This window comes from Larus michahellis, chromosome 2, assembly GCF_964199755.1.
Source record: "Larus michahellis chromosome 2, bLarMic1.1, whole genome shotgun sequence".
Taxonomy (NCBI): domain Eukaryota; kingdom Metazoa; phylum Chordata; class Aves; order Charadriiformes; family Laridae; genus Larus; species Larus michahellis.
Window position 1 is genome coordinate 163,733,839 of NC_133897.1, and position 21,429 is coordinate 163,755,267.

Sequence of the window (21,429 nt, forward strand, 5' to 3'; positions counted from 1 at the left end):
CGGAGTGTATTAAAGTCTATGCCACGCATGGCGTACGCAGACACATATGATGAGAGACAATCTACAGAGGCTGAGGAGTCACCATCATGACAGGAATTAAATGTCACATTAACACAGCCCAGTTAACATGACTGACCTTCACAAAACTTGCTCATTGCCATCGCATTTCTTCAAAGTGATGGCTCGTGCCACGTTGGGAGGTATCTCTTGCGTGAAAAAAACCTGTTCTACCTCACCACTGGAGGGATGAAATCTCAGCCTGCATTAGCAAAAATGGTACTGTAAAATACAACGTGATTAACATGCTTGCTGAATACTGAAATATAGCAGTCTGACCTAAGATGCAGAACAGTAACAGATATACCGTGGAGAGTCACTTAAAAGCGTAAGCTTTTCACTTCATGGTATTTTCACTTTGATTAGTCTTTCCATAGCAAGAAACACAGTAAAATCAAATCAAAGAGTTTATTTGCATAGGAAATAGCAAAAATAGCACCACTGAGAGCTACACAGTAAAGACTTTGTTTAACCCTGGCATGTGAACATGTTATTTAATATCATCTTTCAGTAAAGCAGAGACAAATTTTATCTGCTACTGGGTGAGAAAAGGACTCCAAGGCTGGCAAATGGTTATCTCTGGGCTTTAGCAGCGGGAGCTGATGCTGGGGTGGTTATAGACAGCTGTGGCATAAGTTCAGCTTAGCCAGCTTGGAAGCACCATGCCAGATGGTGAACGTGCCAGCAGGGCAAGGTGCCTCTTATCCGTCTCCAAAAGACCTGATGAGATTTCTGAAAACATTCAGCATTTAGTGCCTGTGTCAGGTTCATTACTCTGATCTCTCAATATAAACCGCTTTGTGCAGAAGAGTTTTGAAACCGCAGCTGCTCTGTCGCCTGGCACATATGTTTGAGGCCTGATCACTGCTCAGATCTGCACCTTTGTGGGTGGGATTGCCTTGGTCAGAGGGTTAAACTCACAAATGACCTACTGTGAGGGTCTTTTCAGACTCCATCCCCTCTTTACTTTCTCTTTGAACTCTCAAGCTGATTTTTGGCAATTAGCTGATAGGGGAAATGGGACAGTGTCTGACTTTTTGCTTTTACCCTCAAACAAAATTTCCTCTGGGTTTCTAAAGACTTCTTTGCTCTGACCCTTTCACGAGAGATCAGCCTTCTCCTAGACCAGCCTGCAACTTCTCACCCACCCTCTAAAATGTGACCCTGCCAAGTTATAATCATAGTGGACATCCAAAATGGTCAAGTTGGGTCACAATTGACTTCCTGACATTTTTAATACCAGGTGACTTTCTATGTTGCTCTGGCCAATTTTTGGGTGAAGCAGTGGTAGGGAGCTGTGTGTGTGCTGACAATGAAAAGGGGATCTGGCATCCCTGAGCTGACGGAGGACAGAATCGCGGCTTTTTGCAGAGGTATCTCCCTGACAGAAGGAAGCTAAACTCCGTCTGGTAGGACTGAATCCACCGAGTACTGAAGTTCTTGCATAGGGAGCAGTGAGGAGGTTTAGATCATCTCTGTGGTTTCTTCAGGCCTTACTCTGAGATCCGACATGGTCCCATGAACTGCAGTTCCTATAAGCTACTGATTCACTTATGGGCAGAAGAACATTAAATTTAACAGAGAATTTCTGGGAAACACACGCTGTCTGTTCATAACTATCTGTCCATTGGGACCCGAATGTACTGGAGGCCTCTTCCCCAGCTTTGGCGTGGTTTTGCCTTCCTCCCCTCCGTGTTGATGGCAAATAGCACCAGTGATCCTGCGATGAGCCTGTGTCTCACAGTTAATGCCCTGGGCTGCAGAGCACAGGATTTTATTTCAGTTTCAAGGGTGAGGGGTAAAGCTTTGGAAAGAATTAACCAGATAATAGATAACACTCAAAAATTTTGGCATCGGAATGGTTTTGCATAAACAGCTACACAATGCATTGATACTGTATGCTCTTCAAAAGAGGAAAAAAACAGTTATTTTTAATGTTGTAATATGCCCTGATGTTAGAGAAAAGAAAAAAAAAATCACATATCACATCAAAGATAATAATAATAATAATTATTATAATTATAATTCATAAAAATAATCTGACCGACCGGCAGCATTTGTTGGCTTTAGAAGGCCTCCCACGAAAGAAACACAGTTGAAGACATCTGAGAGCTCTTGGCAGACGTGATGAATTCAAGTTTTAAAAACAAGTCTGGGGCTACCCCCTGCACGCTAGGGCCCTTTGACGTTGGCAGGTCTGGCAGCCAGGCTTGCATAGTAAGCGCACTGAGTGGGGTCACACTGCCCGTTGGCTCCTGGAGGTCCCTGTGGGCCCGTGAGACCAGGTACCCCAGCTTCACCTTGAGGGCCGGGTGGTCCTGGCATCCCATCTTTGGCATAGCCAGGCTCCCCTGGGAGGCCTAAAATAAAAACAAAATGCCCTTGGTGAGTGGCTTTGCTGCCAACCTGGGTGCAAGCATCAGCTTCCACAGATTGCGGTCTGGCTGGTGTGTATCTACAAGGATGTGGCAAGCGTATCTCGTCTGAATGCAAGATTTCCACCCCTATGGCATCCTTGGGCTGCCCAACTGCGTGCTAGTGCTGTTCTTCCTCTGTCACCAGGTTGCTGAAGTTGTGCAGCTGCACAAACTAGCTAATGACACATAGTCCTCATAGAGAGGAGGTGAGGATGGGAAAGCTTGAGGCAAGAGCCAGCTTTGGGAGATAACTCATTTGTATGAAACATAGTGTGTCCGTGGTTATCTAAAGGCAATGCAAGGCCAGTATGCCAAATGCAGACCATGGAGTAATGAAGGCTTCCCGTAGTTTCCTTCTCCAACAAGGCAGGGTGAAGGCAAAACTGATCAATGGCTCCGTATTTCAAATTGGAAACAAAATATATTTGCTGCTTCTTTGCCAGCATGAGCTGTGTGCCTGAGGCACAGGTGTTGGATATGACCTTTTATAACATCTAAAGCTGCCTGGATCTCTGGGTTCAGCTTTGTCACAACAAGATTCTGGCAAGGGCAGATAAGACATTTCACAGTGTATCTAGTAATTAAAACTTCACTTTGGATTTGTCCCAAAGGTCAGTTAACCTAGCTGTTACTGAGATGGATCATAATGCCTGTCAATCAGGCTGAGGAAACAATGGTGGCTAGGTATGACGCTAATGATACATTTCTTCCCTTTGGGCCACTTTCTACAAAAATTGAGTATGCCATATTTATGTTATCCTGATTGTCTACCTAATATGGCAGAGACCTGTGTCAATGTAGTGGTTTTGAGTCATGTATTTTGTGGGGTGTTCTGAGTAAACACACCTGGAATTCCTGGAGGACCTATTTCCCCTCGTTGGCCAATGCCAGTGTCTCCTTTCTCACCCTTTGCTCCTCTTTCTCCTGTACAGAGGGAAAGAAAAATAATGAACTTATGAGCATGATCTACAGAACTATGCTATCACAGGTCTTCCATCCACACTGAAGCCAAAATACTTGCTAAAAATAGTTCCTAATTGTGGACAATCCTCTGAGATGGGATGTTAAGTGGCAATGAAGACTCATCCCACTCCTGTTCTGGACAGTGGTGGAACACACCAGCAATTGCTGGTCACATTCATCACTTCTTGTTCAGCAGACTGCTTCTAATACATGAATTTTGAGGACCACTTAGATGATACTAACAGGAGAGGTGAACGTCAAACTGTAGTGGACAAATCCCTTTATCAGACTTCCAAAACATCAAATTTCACTCACCTTTGGGACCAATCGGTCCAGGTGGCCCTTCTGACCCAATCTGTCCAGGCTGTCCAGGCTCTCCTGGAGGGCCAGTTCTTCCTGGGAGTCCTTCCTTCCCAGGGGGACCAGGAGGTCCTGGTCTGCCATGGGACGCTTTTACATGCGCAGGCTGTATCTCAGCCAGGAGATAAGCTAACTTTGCTGTGAAGAGAGGGAAATGAGTTCATTAGACTAAAAGGTCAGTGCTTCAAGACATGGAGAGCCAGAATCAGTGGCCCAGTAAAGTCCAAGTATTGTCATAGATCAGTTTTTCAGGGTGACCCATTTGTTGTCCTCACACAATCCTTCCCCATAAGCCATGATGACGCCTTCCTGACCCTCTCTAAACTATTTAAACCTCATTTCTCAGTAGCTTTAAACTTCTCCTAAATTTCTTACTTAATCCTAAACACTTCTCTCATCCACTGCTCCATGTCCACCAAGGACCCGAAATGTCCTTTCCTTCAGCTGTGCAGCTGGTGGATTTCTGGCAAACTGGAATCATTGCTGCTCTGAAAAGAAGACTCTATTTCCACTGCTTCTGCTACACAGAGCAAGATGCTACTTGGCTGCTCTGTAGGGAGAAAGCTTACTTTTCTTGTTCTGGGCTGTTACATGTGTGGAGCTAAAGCTAATGTACCCGTCTCTGGCTGTGAAAGTCAGAAACTAACTAAAGCAGCTCCCTGCATCAGCATATTCTTCAGTTTCCAAGCAGGCATATTTGCTTGCCACGTCCATATTAAGACCCTGAACAGCCTAGAGAGCTCTTAAGACATACTCAGCATCACCAAAACATCCTATGGAACAGAGGGAGAAGGGTTTTCTATCTTCTCTTCATTGATCCAAAATCTCAAACGCTTTTAGATTGGTGTGGAATTTGAAGTCTGAGAGTGTGTAAATAAAATCCTTGAACTCCTTTGAACCATGATCTTAAGCATGGAGGAAAATGCCTGCAGCTATGTGTCAGCTGCTCCAAGAGCTGCGCTAGAAGCACTACAGCTTTACATTTCACTGTGGATGGGGTCAGTAGTGGTTGGCAATTCACGTACTTTCAGAGAAGCAGCAGCCCACGTCCACTCCACCCCCTCTCCTCATACTGTCACAGCCATTCTCCTCTGGCTGGGACATCAAAAGCAAGGTTACCAGAGCCCATCGTCCTTCTGTGGGATTTTACACTGTTTGCTTTCTCCTCCAGGGTCACAAATTAATCTGTTTGAATTTGTGTCTTCTCTTGACCTACCATCTCAGCCCAGAGATCTGCAGGACCGAGTCTGCAGCAAAGATCTTCTGGTGGCAAAAAGTCACGAGGCGCTTAGCACAGGTAATGTCTTTGGGTTAAAGAAGGGAGAAAGCCCCTGTGCTATTGCTGGGAACATCAAGCTTGGATAATGGTAAAGCTTGCTAAACACATTTCTTTTTACACATTACTCCTTCCAGGCAGGCTGGTTGCAACATTGCCTTCTATAAGCAGGAGAAGTTAAGGTGCCTCGACAGCTATGTAAAATATCTTTCATATTCTCAGATATATCTTCTGGCTTCGCAGAGCTGATTACTTACCATCTAGCTGCTTGGTCAACTCCTCTTGGATGAGCCTTCTCAAAGTGTCTAGAGATGGGGGTTCCCCCTAGAGAGTAATAATCACAGCAATAACAAGACATCATAATCCCAGCCAGGGGACGTGCAAATTAAACCCTTCACAAAGGGTTTAGTGGGTTGCATTTCATCACCCACAGCATACACAAGGCTGCAGGGGCTGCCTGAAAGAATATAAAGGGACTCAAAACATCCACAATTCCCAACCTGATGGCAAGCCACGGGCTCAATTGTGTAAGCAGAGAGCCTGGTCAGAGGGAATAGTTGGGATGCTGTCCCTGTCTCCTTCCCAGAGAAAATCTCTTTAGGGGACAGGTAGTAGAAATCGAATCAGGAGACATCCTCTGCCCTACAAAATCATAGTGGAAAGCCTACCTCCTTTTCCGGCATTGCACATTTCCTTGCATCTCTCCTATGAGGACAGGCTGAGAGAGTTGGGATTGATCAGCCTGGAGAAGAGAAGGCTCTGGGGAGACCTTATAGCCCCTTCCAGTACCTAAAGGGGCTACAGGAGAGATGGGGAGGGACTCTTGATCAGGGAGTGTAGTGACAGGATGAGGGGTAACGGGTAACTGAAAGAGGGAAGATTTATATTAGATACTAAGAGGAAATTCTTTACTCTGAGGGTGGTGAGATATTGGCACAGGTTTCCCAGGGAAGTTGTGGATGCCCCATTCCTGGAGGTGTTCAAGGCCAGGTTTGATGGGGCTTCGAGCAACCTGGTCTAGTGGAAGGTGTCCCTGCTCATGGCAGGGGGTTGGAACTGGATGATCTTTGAGGTCCCTTCCAACTTAAATAATTCTATGATTCTATGAGAGAAGCATACCTGCCCCCAGGGTACTCAAGATGGGTATCCAGGCTTGCTATAAACACTCATACTGGATGCATCGCCTGCCAACAGGCCCTATCTCGGGGAACGGAAGCCAGCTAACACATATGATACCCACTTCTCCAAACAAGTACAAAGTTCTGCCTGATTTCAGGCTGTTGAAGGGAGTTGGGATGTGGCTGCCTGGCTTTGGTCCCCTCCCAGCCTCCAAGGGACAGTATCTTTTATCTCCTCTCTCAGCTCTTTTGTGTGACAGTGCTGTTGAACAGACGTAATAGCTGTCAAAACTCAAAGCTATATGAACAACAACTCTGGATGACGCAATTGAAAAAAAGATGAAAGCATTTTTGTTAGGTAGAAGGACAATTTTTTATGTTGTGGCTTTCCAAGAAAATAAAAAAATAGAGCTTTTAGGGTAACCAGACTCTTGTTTTTGCATAAACACAAAAGAAAAATAATGTAGCTATATTTAAAAAATAAACCCTTTTGAACCAGGAAGATAATTCTTTTTTCCTTTGTTAATCATAAAGTGAGATGTTTCACTTGAAATACATTTTTCATTTTTTGTATAAAATTATTATTTGATTTTTTTCCAGTTTTGAAAATATTTCTGCATTCTTTTGTGTATGAGCTATCTACATGAAAGTGTTACTTTTCCCTCACACCTATCCTATTAAATGTACTCCATGTTCATAAAAACCTTGTGAGGTCCGAGTTACTCTTTAATCCAAAGTTACTCTTTAATAAGAAATGTAGATTATATTAAATAGCTAAGAGACATTTCAATTTTAGCCAATAACATTGCTGGTAAGTACAGAGTTGGTCTATTTGCTGCCTGCTTCCCAACACGAATTTTGCACAAGAAAAAGATGTGTTTCTTGGTGACAAAAGAAGCTATTTTGTCATTAAGTACTAACCATTTGTGATGGCTCTTAGTGAATATCCCGGTAAGTAAACATGATTGTGGAACATACTTTGAAGGCTTAAAAATTATCTTTTCAAGCTTTAACTGTATTAGTTGCATTAAGTCTCCATAATCATCACCGGATTTCATTAAATCTCTATGTTGTTGAGACACACAAAGAAATGTTTTCCCTGAAATTTACACAGTTTTTACATCAGAGTTTATTTCACTGTCTATTCCCCTCCAAGGTACTCTCAAATTCATCCTCAGTATGGACATCGCGGCTTTACTAGTGCTGGTAGTTTTTCTCGTTCTTCTACATACATTACCCCCAGGCACTCTCAGAAGTGAAATTGTTTCCAGTTAGGGAAAAAAAAAAAAAAAAAGAATATCAAACAAAAATAGGAATAGGATTTCATGAATTCTGATGAGCTGACTCCAGGATTTCCAGGAATAGAGCAGTGACCTTTCCACAGCTCAGCATTTTGTCTCTCGTAACAACCAGCAGCAGAGGAAGGTGTAAGACCTCTGTATGAAGTGCTACGCATTAACACCCTTATAGAAGGCAGCTTTTTCAGACTCCAGACCCATGGCCATAGCCACATGACCTGATTTAGGCTTTTCGGGGTATAAGGTGTCAGGGACTGGCTGCCCTGGCTATAGGTCTGGATTGCTCAGCTGTCCTGAAGTTCAACCCAACACCCCCACAACACTTCCCTGGGATACGATCTATCTCTTCTTTTTATGTCTCAAGGGACAGGAGATAAAAACGTTGCTTCCCCATTATAACACACACTTGGTCAGGTTTCTATCAGCCTTACTGTTATCTTAGGTACTTTTCTGATCACACACTGTGGCAGTAAAATAAAAGTACAAAGCCCTTCTCTGGCAACCTTACCCTTGGTCCTGGAAATCCTGGCTGTCCTGGAGGACCGGGAGGTCCAACTTGCCCAGTGTCTCCTGGGGGTCCATGGGGACCCATCAGTCCTGGATGGCCTTTATGACCAGGTATCCCAGGATCACCTGGAGGGCCCTTTTCTCCTTGGGGGCCTTTTTCGCCTTTGATGCCAGGCTCCCCCTAAGTGAAAAAGCCGACATTACCACCACAAAATAAGAGGCAAACTTCTGATTTCCAAGCACAGCAAAACACAAACAGCTGAGCTGGCAAAGTTACTGAATACAACATCTGGTGCATTACAAATGATCCACAAATTATTGCTGACAGAGAATGATTAAAGAGAGGGCTGGGAGTGTGGGGAGTACCATAGATCTCTACAGACCACTCTTTGCTCTTGAATGACCCCTTCCTCAGCCTCTAAGTCAAAATAGGTCTCTTTATTCCAACACAATGAAATAACTAATAATATTCTCCAACCTACCCTGTCTCCTTTGGAGCCAATTTCACCTGGTTTCCCTGGTGCACCCTGCAAATAAATAAGAGGTGAGCATGGAAGAGCTATCCATAATAACAGTAAATAATCAAATGCACACCTTTGCAATGACTCTTGTGACCTGGGGAAAATTTATTTCCCTGACATTCCCATAGATTCCTGAGAGACCTCTCTTTGCTCACAAACATCAACAATTAAAGAAAAAGATAAATTTGTTGCAAGCCAGATACCATCCTTGATTGTTTTGGTTGGTTTTTTTCCCAAGACACAAGCCCTACTTCGAAACAACTGTGGATTTCACTTACCTCTCTTCCGGGAGGACCTTTCTCTCCTGGTTCCCCCTGAGAGATACAAGAGAGTAAATTTAGAACAGCACTGGAAGGAGTTGGAAGAAAGAACTTACCTAATAACCACAACTCCAGATTTCTGTTTAGAGAACAAGTTTTCTGCTACACAGCAGCAGGTTTGGATGATTTATCCTTATCCTACTGCTACAGGTCATCCCTGGAAAGACACATCCTACTATTTAGAAAGCATTTGTTAAGCAGTAAAGCTGCATACCATGTAAATGTTTGTAAATAAAAGGAAGTAATTTCTGCCAAACCAGATGAGATCAGGACAGATGTTTCATTGAAAGTGTGTTCCTGCTTTCAATACATTTTATTCCTTTTTCTTACTGAGGGTTCACAAAGCTTCATACGCTTTACTTGGGCTGTTTTAGCTTAATCTGTGCCAACGTTATCACCATGAGAGTGTAAAGATGTAAGGGACGTAAAATTTTGTAGGTAGAGGTACCATCTTGTGTTACACCAGCTGAGATAATGGATACAGAGCCAACGATAAAGCAAGTTTGAGCCTGAAAACTTGCCTGTACTTCAGAAACACATCAAGCAACCTCATTTTAAACAAGCACTCTATTAGGATTTTTTTCTGTACTCTGCATTTATAATGTGATAATTAAGCAAGACAATCTTTGCATTTTTACTATTTCAGTTAAAAAAAAAAAAAGTCACTGCAGTCCTGAAGTGCACTGATAAAGCAAAGCAAACATTACACTACTTATTGCTAAAATTCTGTACGCTTTCCCATACTGTGAATGGGAAGATTCATCTTTGTAGTCCATTTACAATCCACACACATGATCATATCTATAATGTATGCATGCAGGTGGTATTTTTTCCCATAATCTGCAAACACATATAACAACTTTGACAGTGCTAGCATTCATCCACACACGCATGAGCAATGTAACTAATCACAGATGTGTGATCACATCAGCTCCAAATTAGGCAGCATCAGACTCACTCGAGTATTCCTTAGGGCCACTTCAGTTTTAAGTGGCCACCACGTTTGCTGCTTTAAATTAATTTTCCAGAGAAATATTTCTTCCTCCTCTTTTCATCACGAAACTCCCTTTCCAATCATAAAAAAAAAAAAGAAGAAAAAGAAAAGAGAATCCTCCTGTGCACAATTCAGCTCTGCTAGATTCACATGAAAACCTTTTAAATCTCATTTTAAGTCACAACAGAGCTAGAAACAAAAATATTTATCTAACATTTACCTTTTCCATCCTTCCAGTGGTATGTAGCATATTTTACTCGCTTTGGAAGAACTAAAGATATTGGGTTTCAAGAATGTGATATTTTCACGTGTATAGGTATTATTTTAGGTCACTTTGGGAGATACGTGAATGCTTTAATTGCAATGTACCTTTGTTGCTGGTAACAAAGGAATTTTCCTTGGAACAGCAAATATCAGAAATACCTATATTATTATCAGCACTTAAAACTTCCCTATTTAGCCCTTCTGGGGTTCGTGCAGAGATATAATCTGAGTAATTTAAATACCCCGTAACCATATTAAGAAGCTATTGAACCGGCCCGATTAATGCACACATTATCAGGGCTGATTGACAGGTACCAACTCAGTAAATGAGATTTTGGATGTTCGTCCGTAAGAAAAATGCTATTTCTGCAGTCCAGTTTCCTTTAGAAGCACAGAGCTTCGTTTCTTGACCTGCCAGATCTCCTGCCTGTGTTTTTTACCCAGTTAAAGATGACTAGGTTCCACCTTCGTCAGTCCAACATTTAAAAGCAGGCAATTAGTGGGTCTAATCCATCCCCACACGTACTTACAGGTGGTCCTCGGGGTCCTATGAAGCCAGGGAGTCCTGGGCTGCCGTTTTCTCCTTTATTTCCTTTAGGACCCTTATGACAGAAATGAGACAGATACTAGCAACCCTTTCTCCAACATTTCTTTTCCAGAGCATGCATTTACAGATACACTGGAACGGGGAAATTTGACTGCAGCAGCAGGACTCCCAAAACTGACAAGGAAAGGAAGAACAAAGTCACTTAGAAAAGCAGATTGCAAACACCATGCTTGCATTATTAATAAGCTATGTGGGGTCCCTGTGAGAAGATGAAAAGGAAGTGACAATTATGGAAGTGACAGGAGGTATGTTCAGTGGCGACTCTGGCGCTGCGTGGCTTATAAGGTGGTGTTGCAGAGTGGAAACGCTGTGGTGTGCGGCGAGAGGGAAACGGTGCAGATGGCCACACTGCTCAAACCTGAGAATACAATCAACAGACAGCTACTGAGGTGCTCTTTTGCCCGTATTTCCATGTTCAGTTTAAAAAACGTCTGCCTTTTACTTATCTCTTGTGATATTCTGCCAAACAATCCCTTTTTCTTACAGATCAGGGCAGCTTAAATGGCAGTTCATGATACAAAGACATTTCACACAGACTTCTGGTGTACACTTCCGATATTTTTTTTGGTCTTATTTAACCTTTTCTTTCAAAACTTTGTCCCCTGTCTTCTAATTCGGCACATATCCCTTTTTCCTCTTAGAATAAAACTGGTCTTCATTTTAAGCCCATCTTGTGTAAAGTGAGCACCAATGAACCTGACGGGCACCAAGCACATGGAGATGCCATTTGGGTAAGCCATCAGCCCTGGAGATTTCATATTGCTGTGTGCAGGCTCAAGCATGAGCCCTGTGAAGTGGTGAAGTGGGATGGGCGCTGGTAGCCAGCAGATGCAAAAGGAGAAAGCTCCTGGCAGGTTTTACCTTGTGATTGCAAGTCAGCAACAGTGAAGGTGGAAAAGAAACCCTTATTGCCACAATAAGCTTCCTCGCTTCTCTTTTTTTTTTTTTTTTTTTTAATATAGAAATATAATATATTGGCTTGCCACACTACATTTTGAAGGAAATTAGTGCATTTCCAGGCAAGCTGGAAATAAATGGATTTTTGTACAGCACGTGGAAATACTTCCCATAATAACCTTTATGAAAGGGAGAGGACTTATTTTAATGACAGAGAAGAATACTGACGAGATGACTGTCTGTTCTGCTGACCAATACTGTCTCTTTGTTTCCCCTTTCTCATCCATCTGACTTTATCCTTTTTCAATCTCTCATGTTATTTTTGGACTGTAAATCCTCTGGAGCAGAGACTGCTGCAGTTCTGTGTTTGTGCTGCCTGGTGAGTCCCCGGGTCACTAGCTGACTGTGTAGGTAATGTGATAACACGATGATGATTAAAAAATAACCCCCATTTGGCACTCACAGGGCATCCCAAAGACACGGTGGCCTGGTGAAGACTCAGAAAACCAAAAAGCAGTAACAGAAATTAGGAACAGGCATGATGAGAAGAAGAAATGAAGGTTGAAAAGGCACCAGCGGGGATCCATGGGGTAAGAAGTAACAGCAGTGGTCCCGAGACAGTAAGTAGAAGTTGTGTCAAGGAGAAAAAAGCAGTGGCACCAATTCTTGCCTGCAGAAAGGCTGCGAGACTGCACCACCCCTGTAATCTGTGAGTTATCACCTCCCCATGCAGAAAGGTGTTGCTTCTGTCTCTGCGAGCACTTAGGAGGAGACATCCCTGCAGCAAAGCACTTAACGTGCACAGGGCACAAGCCTCTTGCCAGGCTGAGGTTGCTTTATGGCATTGCAAAGGCCACAAAGAAGAGTGAAGTCCTGCTGCAATTGTTCAGATTTCTCCTGCTGTGCTTTTGTTTCTCTCTGAATCTACCTGCCCAGCAAGCTGTAACGTCTAGGTGGACAGAGGGAAAAGCCCCGCATTTCAACAGATGCTACTGGACACTTGTGTGGATTTGCTGAATCCTGAACAATTTCCAGTAGCAGAACAGAGAAATAAAATCCTCCTCACCGCCCTCCTTACAGCACTTCATTACCATGCTGTTCTTCCACACAGAATGGCCCCGGGGGGGTTTCATTCTGCTTCATGATCTTGGTTTACTGCCCACTGCCTGCTCTTTCCCCAAGTGCCTGGGGAGGATTTTTTCTGCTGCTGCTGTTCCTCAGTGGCACTCTGCCAAGTCCCCGAGGCCCTCTCCTTCCTTGTGACAACTCTCTGCTGGTTGCACAGTCTCTGCTTGGCAAAATTAAGTGTACTGGTGAAGATGAGGCATGCCAATCTTTTTTCCATACCGGGTAATCAATCATCTTCTTTTTCTGTGAACACTTAACTTTTGCTGGGAAAAAATGATGACCCAGCTAGCAGCTCAATTCCAGGAACGTAGCCAAACCCCCCTCAGGTGCCATGGCCAGCCAGTGATTTTCAGATCACTGGTCTTCAGACACAGCAACTTCGGGGATGGTAAGCAGCTACACGTAACCCACTCCACCTATACTTCATCAGACACCTCCCCTTGACATAACTGCTTGCTGCATGAGCTTCCCTTTGTGGTACTTACTGGGTTACCTGCTGGGCCAGGTTCTCCTGCAGATCCAGGCAATCCATTCTTGCCCTATGTCAAAAGGAAAAAGGTTAGTGAAGTAACGTATACCACAATTAAAAATAACCACCTACTGCTACACCAGCAGGCATCTCTTTAGCATTGTCCAACCTCCTCTCTTGGCAGACTACAGAGTAAGGATCTCATATTTTCAATTGACCCCACAACTTCTGCATCCATGGTTGCATGGTTGAGCCCATCTCAGGACAAAGAGTGAGAGATGTGGACCCAAATTCCCTAGTCTGAAGAGGACCTAATCAGCATTCCTCCTCGTCCATTTCTTCACCCTTATCATATTTTAGGACAAGGAGTAACGGTTTTAAATTGAAAGAGGGGAGATTTAGATTCGATATCAGGAAGAAATTTTTTACTGTGAGGGTGGTGAGGCACTGGCCCACGTTGCCCAGAGAAGCTGTGGATGCCCCATTCCTGGAGGTGTTCAAGGCCAGGCTGGATGGGGCTTCGAGCAACCTGGTCTAGTGGGAGGTGTCCTTGCCCATGGCAGGGCGTTGGAACTGGGTGATCTTTAAGGCCCCTTCTAACCCAAACCATTCTATGATTCTATAGGCAGCATCCTCCTGTATGGATGGAGCCACCTACTATGGCAGCTCCAAGTTACTAGTGTTCAGACAAACCCCTTTAGTCCGTGTTTGAAGGACCTCTTGGCAACTTACTGAACAATGTTAAAGTGCTCTGCACTAGCCAACAGATACCTCCGGATCCCTCCACACCTTCCCGCTTTAGAAAACTTCCTCTCTCCAGTGATTGAGGCAGGTCCTGCAAATTACTGCCTACAATCTTCTTCTCAGGGCTGTCATCTGAATCAGGGTCCAGAGGCCAGGCATCTCCTTTTTAATCAACTCAGGCTTCCCCTTTTTTGGGGAATAGAGAGAAACACTTGTTCTTAAGCCTTGAGGCATTTGATACCTGCCTGGCACCAAACAACTCAGAATGAGGAGCTGTTTCTCACCGTTCCTTATCAAAGTAGCTGAGCTGACCATCTACACTGACTAAAGTTTGGTAAGACGAAATTCTGCACCCTGCTCCTCTCTCCTCCAAGCTCACTATGCAGAGGTGGTTTTCACTGCATTGGAGATGACCATAAAGACCAGCCCTTTTAATGGCAATATTCAAAATCATGCCTCACACTCCTTTACTAGAGAAGAAACAAAGCAGAGGAAGAACAAGAGAAGCTGATACTTTGCCCTCCAGCATACAAAACCCCAAGTATCTCTTCTCCAAAGAAGAATACGGCCTGGAGTTAATGATAATTTCTGTCTCCTCAAATCTTCTTATTCATTGCTAGCGCTGTGCAGGGGCATGACATGTGAGTGAATGATGCCAGCAGTACAGGAATAATGAGATAAATTACAAAGTAGACACAGGAGGTCTCCATATGTTCCTGCAGCCTAATTCAAACCCTTACCCTCCCAGCTCAGAGGGACCTGCCGCTCCAGCTCCCGGCATTGCTGGCTGAATCAGCATTTTGCCCTAATTATGGAACATGTTGTAGAATCTGTTTCACTAGCAGGTCTTCTGAAAAGTATCACTCATTGCAACATATTAAAGATGTGCCCAGGTTTAACAACAGAGACCTGCATTCAAATTTAGAAAGGGTTGGTTTTTAAGAGCAAACTGAAAAAAACAGGAAAGGAATAAAAGTAATTTCTCAGCCATCCCAAATGACACTTTCTGAAATGTCAACTAAATTGCCATTTCTCCACTGAAGTTGTAATAGAACTCCACAGGTCTCCAATTAAAAAAAAGGTCTCCTAAAATTATGTTGGGGTTTGGTTTTTTTTCAGAAGAAATTTCAGAGACCATGACAAGAATGAACAGGATTACAACTGGACCCCACATATCTCAAACTGGGCACCCACAATTAGTGTCTGCCTTTGCAAACCGAAGCCATGCGAGAAGTGAGTGTGATGCCAGAGGCAGGACTGGAATATGAGCCCTTCTGACTCTGCAGTCCTGGCAGAATCCATTTTTCCCACCAGGTCAGCAACCATCACTTCATTGCACTATTATAAGTCTTCATCAGTTTCTGGCAATATCTGTCTTTCTCAAAGTAGGCAAAGCGTTTTAATCAAACATCACTTGAATCTTGCTGTCGTGGTTTAGCCTCAGATGGCAACAAAGAACCACGTGCCGCTTGCACGTGCCTTCCTAATACTGGAATTAGTATTATTCCCCCTTCCTAATACTGGAGTTGCTGCCCCCTCCCCCGGCAGCTCAGGGTGGGCGTGGCTCACATGGCATGGAATACCAGGAAAAATTAACCCTATCCCCACCGGAACCAGGACACTTGCTTAAGACTCTGTCTTAACCGCTACTTATAGGATTTGAGACAGACTCTTCTTCCAAAGCAGAGTTCTGGGCTGCAGGACATTCCCACGATAGACAACGTACCTCCAGAAGTGGTTTGTCAGGAGGGAAAACTCACCGGCTGCCCTCTGAGTCCTCGAGGGCCCTGCGGTCCTATGGGACCTGTTTCACCCTGAAATGAAGAAAAGTAATCTGGTGAGAGGGAAAGATCTGACATGAAGGCAAGCAAATAGGCATTTAAAAATGTTCCTACTAAATTAGGCTGTTCACGTATTAGAGGGAAACAGCATTAAAAAAGAGCGTCACTACCACCTTTCAGTCCTGTATGAGGAAGACCAGCCTTTTGAATTTTAAACCTCTGTCATTTAATGCAGTCTGATTACAGGCAGAAACCATTGTTATCAGGTTATCTTAAAGTTTGTTTTCTCAGGGACGGAGACTCTCCAGTATTTCTCAAAAATTGACGACTTTATTCTCTCTTGAGGGAGGCTTAAGACCAGCTTCTATCTTCTCTGAGGGGTTCCCTGAGGTCTGTCTTCCATTTTACTTTGAAGGGTACCATTTACAGCACAACAGTTTTCCAGTGGTACAAGGGGGTGCAAATGAGAAGCCATTTCCCCAGGTCCCATGGCAATGGCACATCAGCCGCTTGGTACATCACCCAGCAGCCGCCGCAGGATCCCACGTCAGCCGCGCTCTCCCAGGACTTTGTTATGTGACTGTGTTTGACACGAGTAATGTCAGAGGATCTGTTTGTACCGTCTCTCTTTCCTCTGAGCGGCAGCGTCTTATTCCGTAGGTATTTCATAGATTTCCGAGGAGCCACGCAGGCAGTAAAGTACGGCTTCTGCAGAGGAAGCGTGACAGGACCTGGCCCAGTGGGACCTGCGGAACGGAGCACTGCTCGGAGAGGGGTGGCAGAAAGCAGGTCCGTGGCTTTGCAGCCCAGCCTGGGATTCAAACAACGCAGCTTTCTCTGCCCTTCCAAAGAGATAACTGACATTTAAGCATCAGCAGCCGAGCAGTGACAAAGGCCCTCAAATTCTTTCTTACCCTAATGATCTTTGCACAAATTATCCCCTGTGCAGCGCCACAGGAATTCACCCTTTATTGCAGTTTCTGCAGTTGTTTCCAGTCAAGGTCGCTGTGAATTAACATTTTCATTTGTCAGGGAGAAGGAGGTTAGTTTCTGCTCAAAATGGTATACTTACATCCTTCCCTGGTGGCCCCTCACGCCCAGCAGGACCTGTTGCACCTGGCTCCCCCTGCATTTCCACAAAAAGGAAAGAGAGATCAGCTCAAGGTTGAAGACAGACCAGTAGCACCACTTTAAGTGGTGTGGGGTTTCTCCAATATTGGATTCAGCTCAGTGAAAACTTTTTTAAAGCCAGCAAGAGTCTCGTACATCACGCGTGACACGCAGCTTATAAAAATAACTCAGAAGCATCTTCTGTAAGTGGTGCACAAGGCAGTGCGCTGCTTTCCAGCAGAATATTTGCTACTGCTGGTGCAGTCACTGAAAACCACCAACCTATTCATGATACAGAAACTACCGTAATGAGGAGTACCAGCACTGGATTTTTCAGCTAAGCTCCTGCAAGCAGAGCATTTTATTTCCCTGTAAAAATCCCGAATTAGGCAGAAGGACATTCAGTTTTGTATTCCACTTTCTACAGCCAAGAGCTTTTTGTAATGCATTGTTCAGAACTGAGAGGAGACCAACATTTCATGCAGGACTTGAGTTTTGGCATTTATGATCCAGAGGCAACTAAGTCAAAAGGCTGGAGACATTCTTACAGAATTACAGGAATTCTCATTTCTGTAAATTTTGTCCCTCAACTTACTTTGTACTTCTTAGGCATTTTTGGAGGAGAGATGATACTTGTCCAACAAGTGCGGTAGGTTTCCTCAAACTGAACATCAGCATTAGTACCAGAGGGATGTGGTACGGAGGCATACTTGAAACTTTCTCAAAAAGGGAGCATGAGAGAACTCATCTTTACCAGCTGCCTCACCTTACCTAGAAGCAGAACTTCAGGAGAGCAAATGAAGACAGCTGCTGTGATTGTATGCTATGGGTGTCACCCGCGGAGTTGCGGTTGAAAACAATCACGTCAGACCCAGACCTGTCATCATTTTTACCCACTGCCTGAGAAAGGTCAACAATTCACACAATCTTTCTCCAAAGGATAATTAAGCATGTGGTACATGTTACTTACCCGGGGGCCTGGGGGACCTGTATCACCTCTCTGTCCTTTGAAACCCTACAAGAGAGGATTAAATCGATAATTATCCATTACCTTGATGCATGAAACACTAAGAAAATCTAGCCTGAATGTGTACTTAATAACGTTCCCAATTTTGCCTAAGATTACCGGGGACTGCTCAGCACAGAGCTGCCATGTCTCAGGGAGTGATAGGAAGGGCCACATCACAGGAAGAAAGACCTTTCCGTGGCTCCTTAGGCTGCAAGACCAAGACTGTATTGTGTGTATTCCTGGGGTGGCCAGCCAACTTTTTAACCTTAAATTTCATTGTCCCCATCCTTTCAGAGGACATGTCACAGCACAAGGACTACAGCTGTGACCGTGCTTTCTGGTAGAAGGGGTGTCATGAGGTTATGTGCTTTGACTTCCAGGTAACGGACCTTCTCCAAGTGTCAAGGATTTGGAAATGCCTGTGTTCGATTTTTGTTGATTATTTATTTATTTAGTCACAATGCTGTGACCATTCTCAGTCAGGCCAGCCCTTTGGTTATATGTCTCCATCAGTAAGGGGCCTCATCTGCCCAACAAAATCTTTCCAGTTACAGAATAGAAGGGTGACTGGATTGAACCTGTCAGAGAAGCACCTACCGGTAAGCCTCTGGCACCCTCCTGGCCTGGGAGCCCCGGTTCTCCAGGCTTTCCCTATGGGAAACAATCATGTTCATGTTAGTGAGAGTCACAGGTCCATCTCTCTGCTGTTGAAAACTCTTCCCACTCTGCTCCCTCAGATGTAGTAACACTGAGAACTGTGATTGCCCAGGGTTTCTCAAGCAAGGTTGGAGTCTGAGCATGCGAGGACAGTAGTGACAGACATTCCCATACATACCCTTACCTGCAGTTTCAGAGAATCATAGAATAGAACCACAGACTCATCTAGGTTGGAAGGCAACTTTAAGATCATCGAGCCCAATCATTAACCTAACACTGCCAAAACCACCACTAAACCATGTCCCTCAGCACCACGTCTACCCGTCTATTAAATACCCCCAGGGATGGGGATTCCATCACTTCCCTGGGCATCCTGTTCCAATGCTTAACAACCCTTTCGGTGAAGAAATTTTTCCTAATACCTAATCTAATCCGCCCCTGGCGCAAATTGAGGCCACTTCCTCTTGTCCTGTCACCTGTTACTTGGGAAAAGAGACCAACCCCCACCTCACAAAACCTCCTTTCAGGTGGTTGTAGAGAGCAATAAGGTTTCTCCTCAGCCTCCTTTTCTGAACACAGTCTTTGAGGTTCAAAGCCAGCTTACACCTTTGGGCTGGTGCACCTTTACAGTGTTTTAATGTTGAAGGGGTAATACCAGTAACTGCATCAATACCTAGTCAGCACATACAAAATCATCACCTGCATGTAGAAACCAGGTGTTTTGATGCAAGCACACAACTGTCTGCAGCTGCTGTGACAAGTGCTGCTCCACATACCAGTTGTCCTTGTAAGTGGACACGGAATCACCAAGTCCCGTTTGACAAGTCACAGAAAGAGGCTGGCAATGCCAGATACTGGAGGCACATTCTTCATATGACAAACACAGTTGCAAGGAATAACTTTCACTGCCCAGTTTATTAAGATTTCCTTTTGGCTGACAACTTCGTGGCTCAGCTTTTTTCACTCAACAAATGCAAGTACAGACTAAGTAGAGGAACTCAAATATTAAACCTCTAATCCTGTACAACAGAACTGTCTCAGAGCAGTCCAGAAAAGGCTTCTTTAAAGATACCTCTTTTATGAGGTATCTTTACATACTTTTTATGACCCATAATCTTTTACCTAAAAAATAGATCACTAGGTTTAATGTTACAAGACAACCTTCTTTCTCTGCAATATTTACAGTAGCTGTAAAAGTGGAATCACTAAGTCTCAGCGTATTTATGGTAGCTGTAAAAGTAAAAGAACACAGTTTCTCTCCAAGATTGCTAGTGTGTGACTCTTATAAATTGCTTGAGGCAATACAGTCCTTCTGGTGTTAACAAAAGACATGCAAACAGGCTCCCTGCCCCTACTAAGGAATCCATAGATAGGCAGCTCCAAAAGCAATGACTGGATGCAGGCTCTGATTGCATGAGTGAAACAGTTTCAAATAACGTTACCGGTTCCCCAAGAGATCCTGGCTTGCCATCTTTGCCGTCATTCCCAGCAATGCCCTGTAAGTGGAACGCAAAACAGGGTATAAGGAAGGAGCCAATAGGAAAGACTGGTGTGGTTTTTGTCACCGTGAGTTTCACAGTGACAGCTCTGCTTCATCACGGCATACTTAAGTTTGTCTAACCCTCCAAAATCTACCTTATTTCTGTGGCTCAGCCATAAACCTCTCCTTGCCACACCACTGTAACAGCATAAACTGTTTCCCTTTCCAATATGGCAAGTCTAAGGGGTTTCCTCCTTCCTGCGAGCACTCCAACTATCTTAAAACAGGATTCTAGAAACAGCTGTTATAAATCATTATAATTTCATTATCTTCATTCTTCTAGGCCTCTTTGTGCTAGAAATAGCTCTGGCCCTACCCCTACGACAGATTAAAACAACCCAAAGTGTTGTACTAAGACTTTTTCCAGAAGAGAAGAGGCTATGCCCAAGACGCACTTGAACTTGAGTCAGGGCAAAGGAATTATTTTGATTGTGGATTCAGATAAAGACAGTATTCCCATCCATGAATTCTTGTGCCCTTACTTTGGAGATATTAGTCGATTTTTGTGCTTTGCATAAGAACATGTCTTCCAATGAGATAAAGAACAGACTTGATTCGCGTAAAATTAACACTTAGCTTTAAAGTGATCAAATACAGCATTCACACTGTCCTGGACCAAGGACATAGCGTCAACATGACAGATACTGTTACATGCATAGCTCTCAAAGCACCTCAAAAATGTCACCTGTTTGTTTTACACACCTACGTGTTTATGAACATTTTAATGCATTGAATGAGAAGGAGCTGAATTGCACTCACTGGAAGTCCAGGCAGCCCTGGTGGGCCCTGTGGACCCGGAGGGCCATCTTTACCCTGGGGAGAAAGCAGAAACACCACAGCTCAGACAAGCTCCTCAGATGCTTTTATCAGGTGAAGATTTATCAGATGTAGTTTGACAAGGAACAACTGTGAGAAGCTGGTCTTGTAGCCCATGTCACGCAGTGTATGAGGTTTTCTTGAATTCCTTATAGTTAAAACTGGAGGTCTTTGTTCTCACATAAAACATCCAGTATTAGTTTAAGTTGTTACAGATGGAGAAACCGCTGAAATCACTGGTACTTCTTTTTTTTTTTTTCTGAAGTTTAATTATATTTAACATTTAGTCCTTAACTTCATGTGTGAGGTGTCCAGCCAGGAAGTAGAAGATCTATATTTTATATCTATGAGATGAGTAGTTATGAGAAGTTCCTTGCTGATAGTCCCAAGAAATCCCCTTACTCTACAGGACTGCCCAATAGCATCCCAGTTCTTTCACAGTGTCTCAGCCTTGATCACCCATTTGAAAGGGAATTTCAGCCAGCCTGTCCATGTAGTTTCTGGCCTCTCTGCTGAGAGCGCTCACTGATTTCACAACAGCCATCAGAAGGACCATCGCCATTCACTTCTGATGAA

The 21,429-nt window shown here is 43.9% G+C and overlaps 1 protein-coding gene across 1 annotated transcript in view; it reads right to left on the bottom strand.

Annotated features, from left to right (window-relative positions):
• Positions 1-623: 623 nt before the first annotated feature.
• Positions 624-21,429, bottom strand: part of COL22A1 (collagen type XXII alpha 1 chain) — a 229,512-nt gene continuing 208,706 nt past the window's right edge. Inside the window, exons 51-65 of the mRNA XM_074577898.1 lie at positions 20,797-20,850; positions 19,940-19,993; positions 18,438-18,491; positions 17,802-17,846; positions 16,794-16,847; positions 15,701-15,754; positions 13,213-13,266; positions 10,626-10,697; positions 8,796-8,831; positions 8,479-8,523; positions 7,998-8,177; positions 5,331-5,397; positions 3,753-3,935; positions 3,321-3,398; positions 624-2,417 (exon numbers count right to left, since the gene is read on the bottom strand). Of these exons, the coding sequence (XP_074433999.1) occupies positions 2,230-2,417; positions 3,321-3,398; positions 3,753-3,935; positions 5,331-5,397; positions 7,998-8,177; positions 8,479-8,523; positions 8,796-8,831; positions 10,626-10,697; positions 13,213-13,266; positions 15,701-15,754; positions 16,794-16,847; positions 17,802-17,846; positions 18,438-18,491; positions 19,940-19,993; positions 20,797-20,850 (1,218 nt within the window). The 3' untranslated portion in view covers positions 624-2,229. The remainder of the gene's footprint in view (positions 2,418-3,320; positions 3,399-3,752; positions 3,936-5,330; positions 5,398-7,997; positions 8,178-8,478; positions 8,524-8,795; positions 8,832-10,625; positions 10,698-13,212; positions 13,267-15,700; positions 15,755-16,793; positions 16,848-17,801; positions 17,847-18,437; positions 18,492-19,939; positions 19,994-20,796; positions 20,851-21,429) is intronic.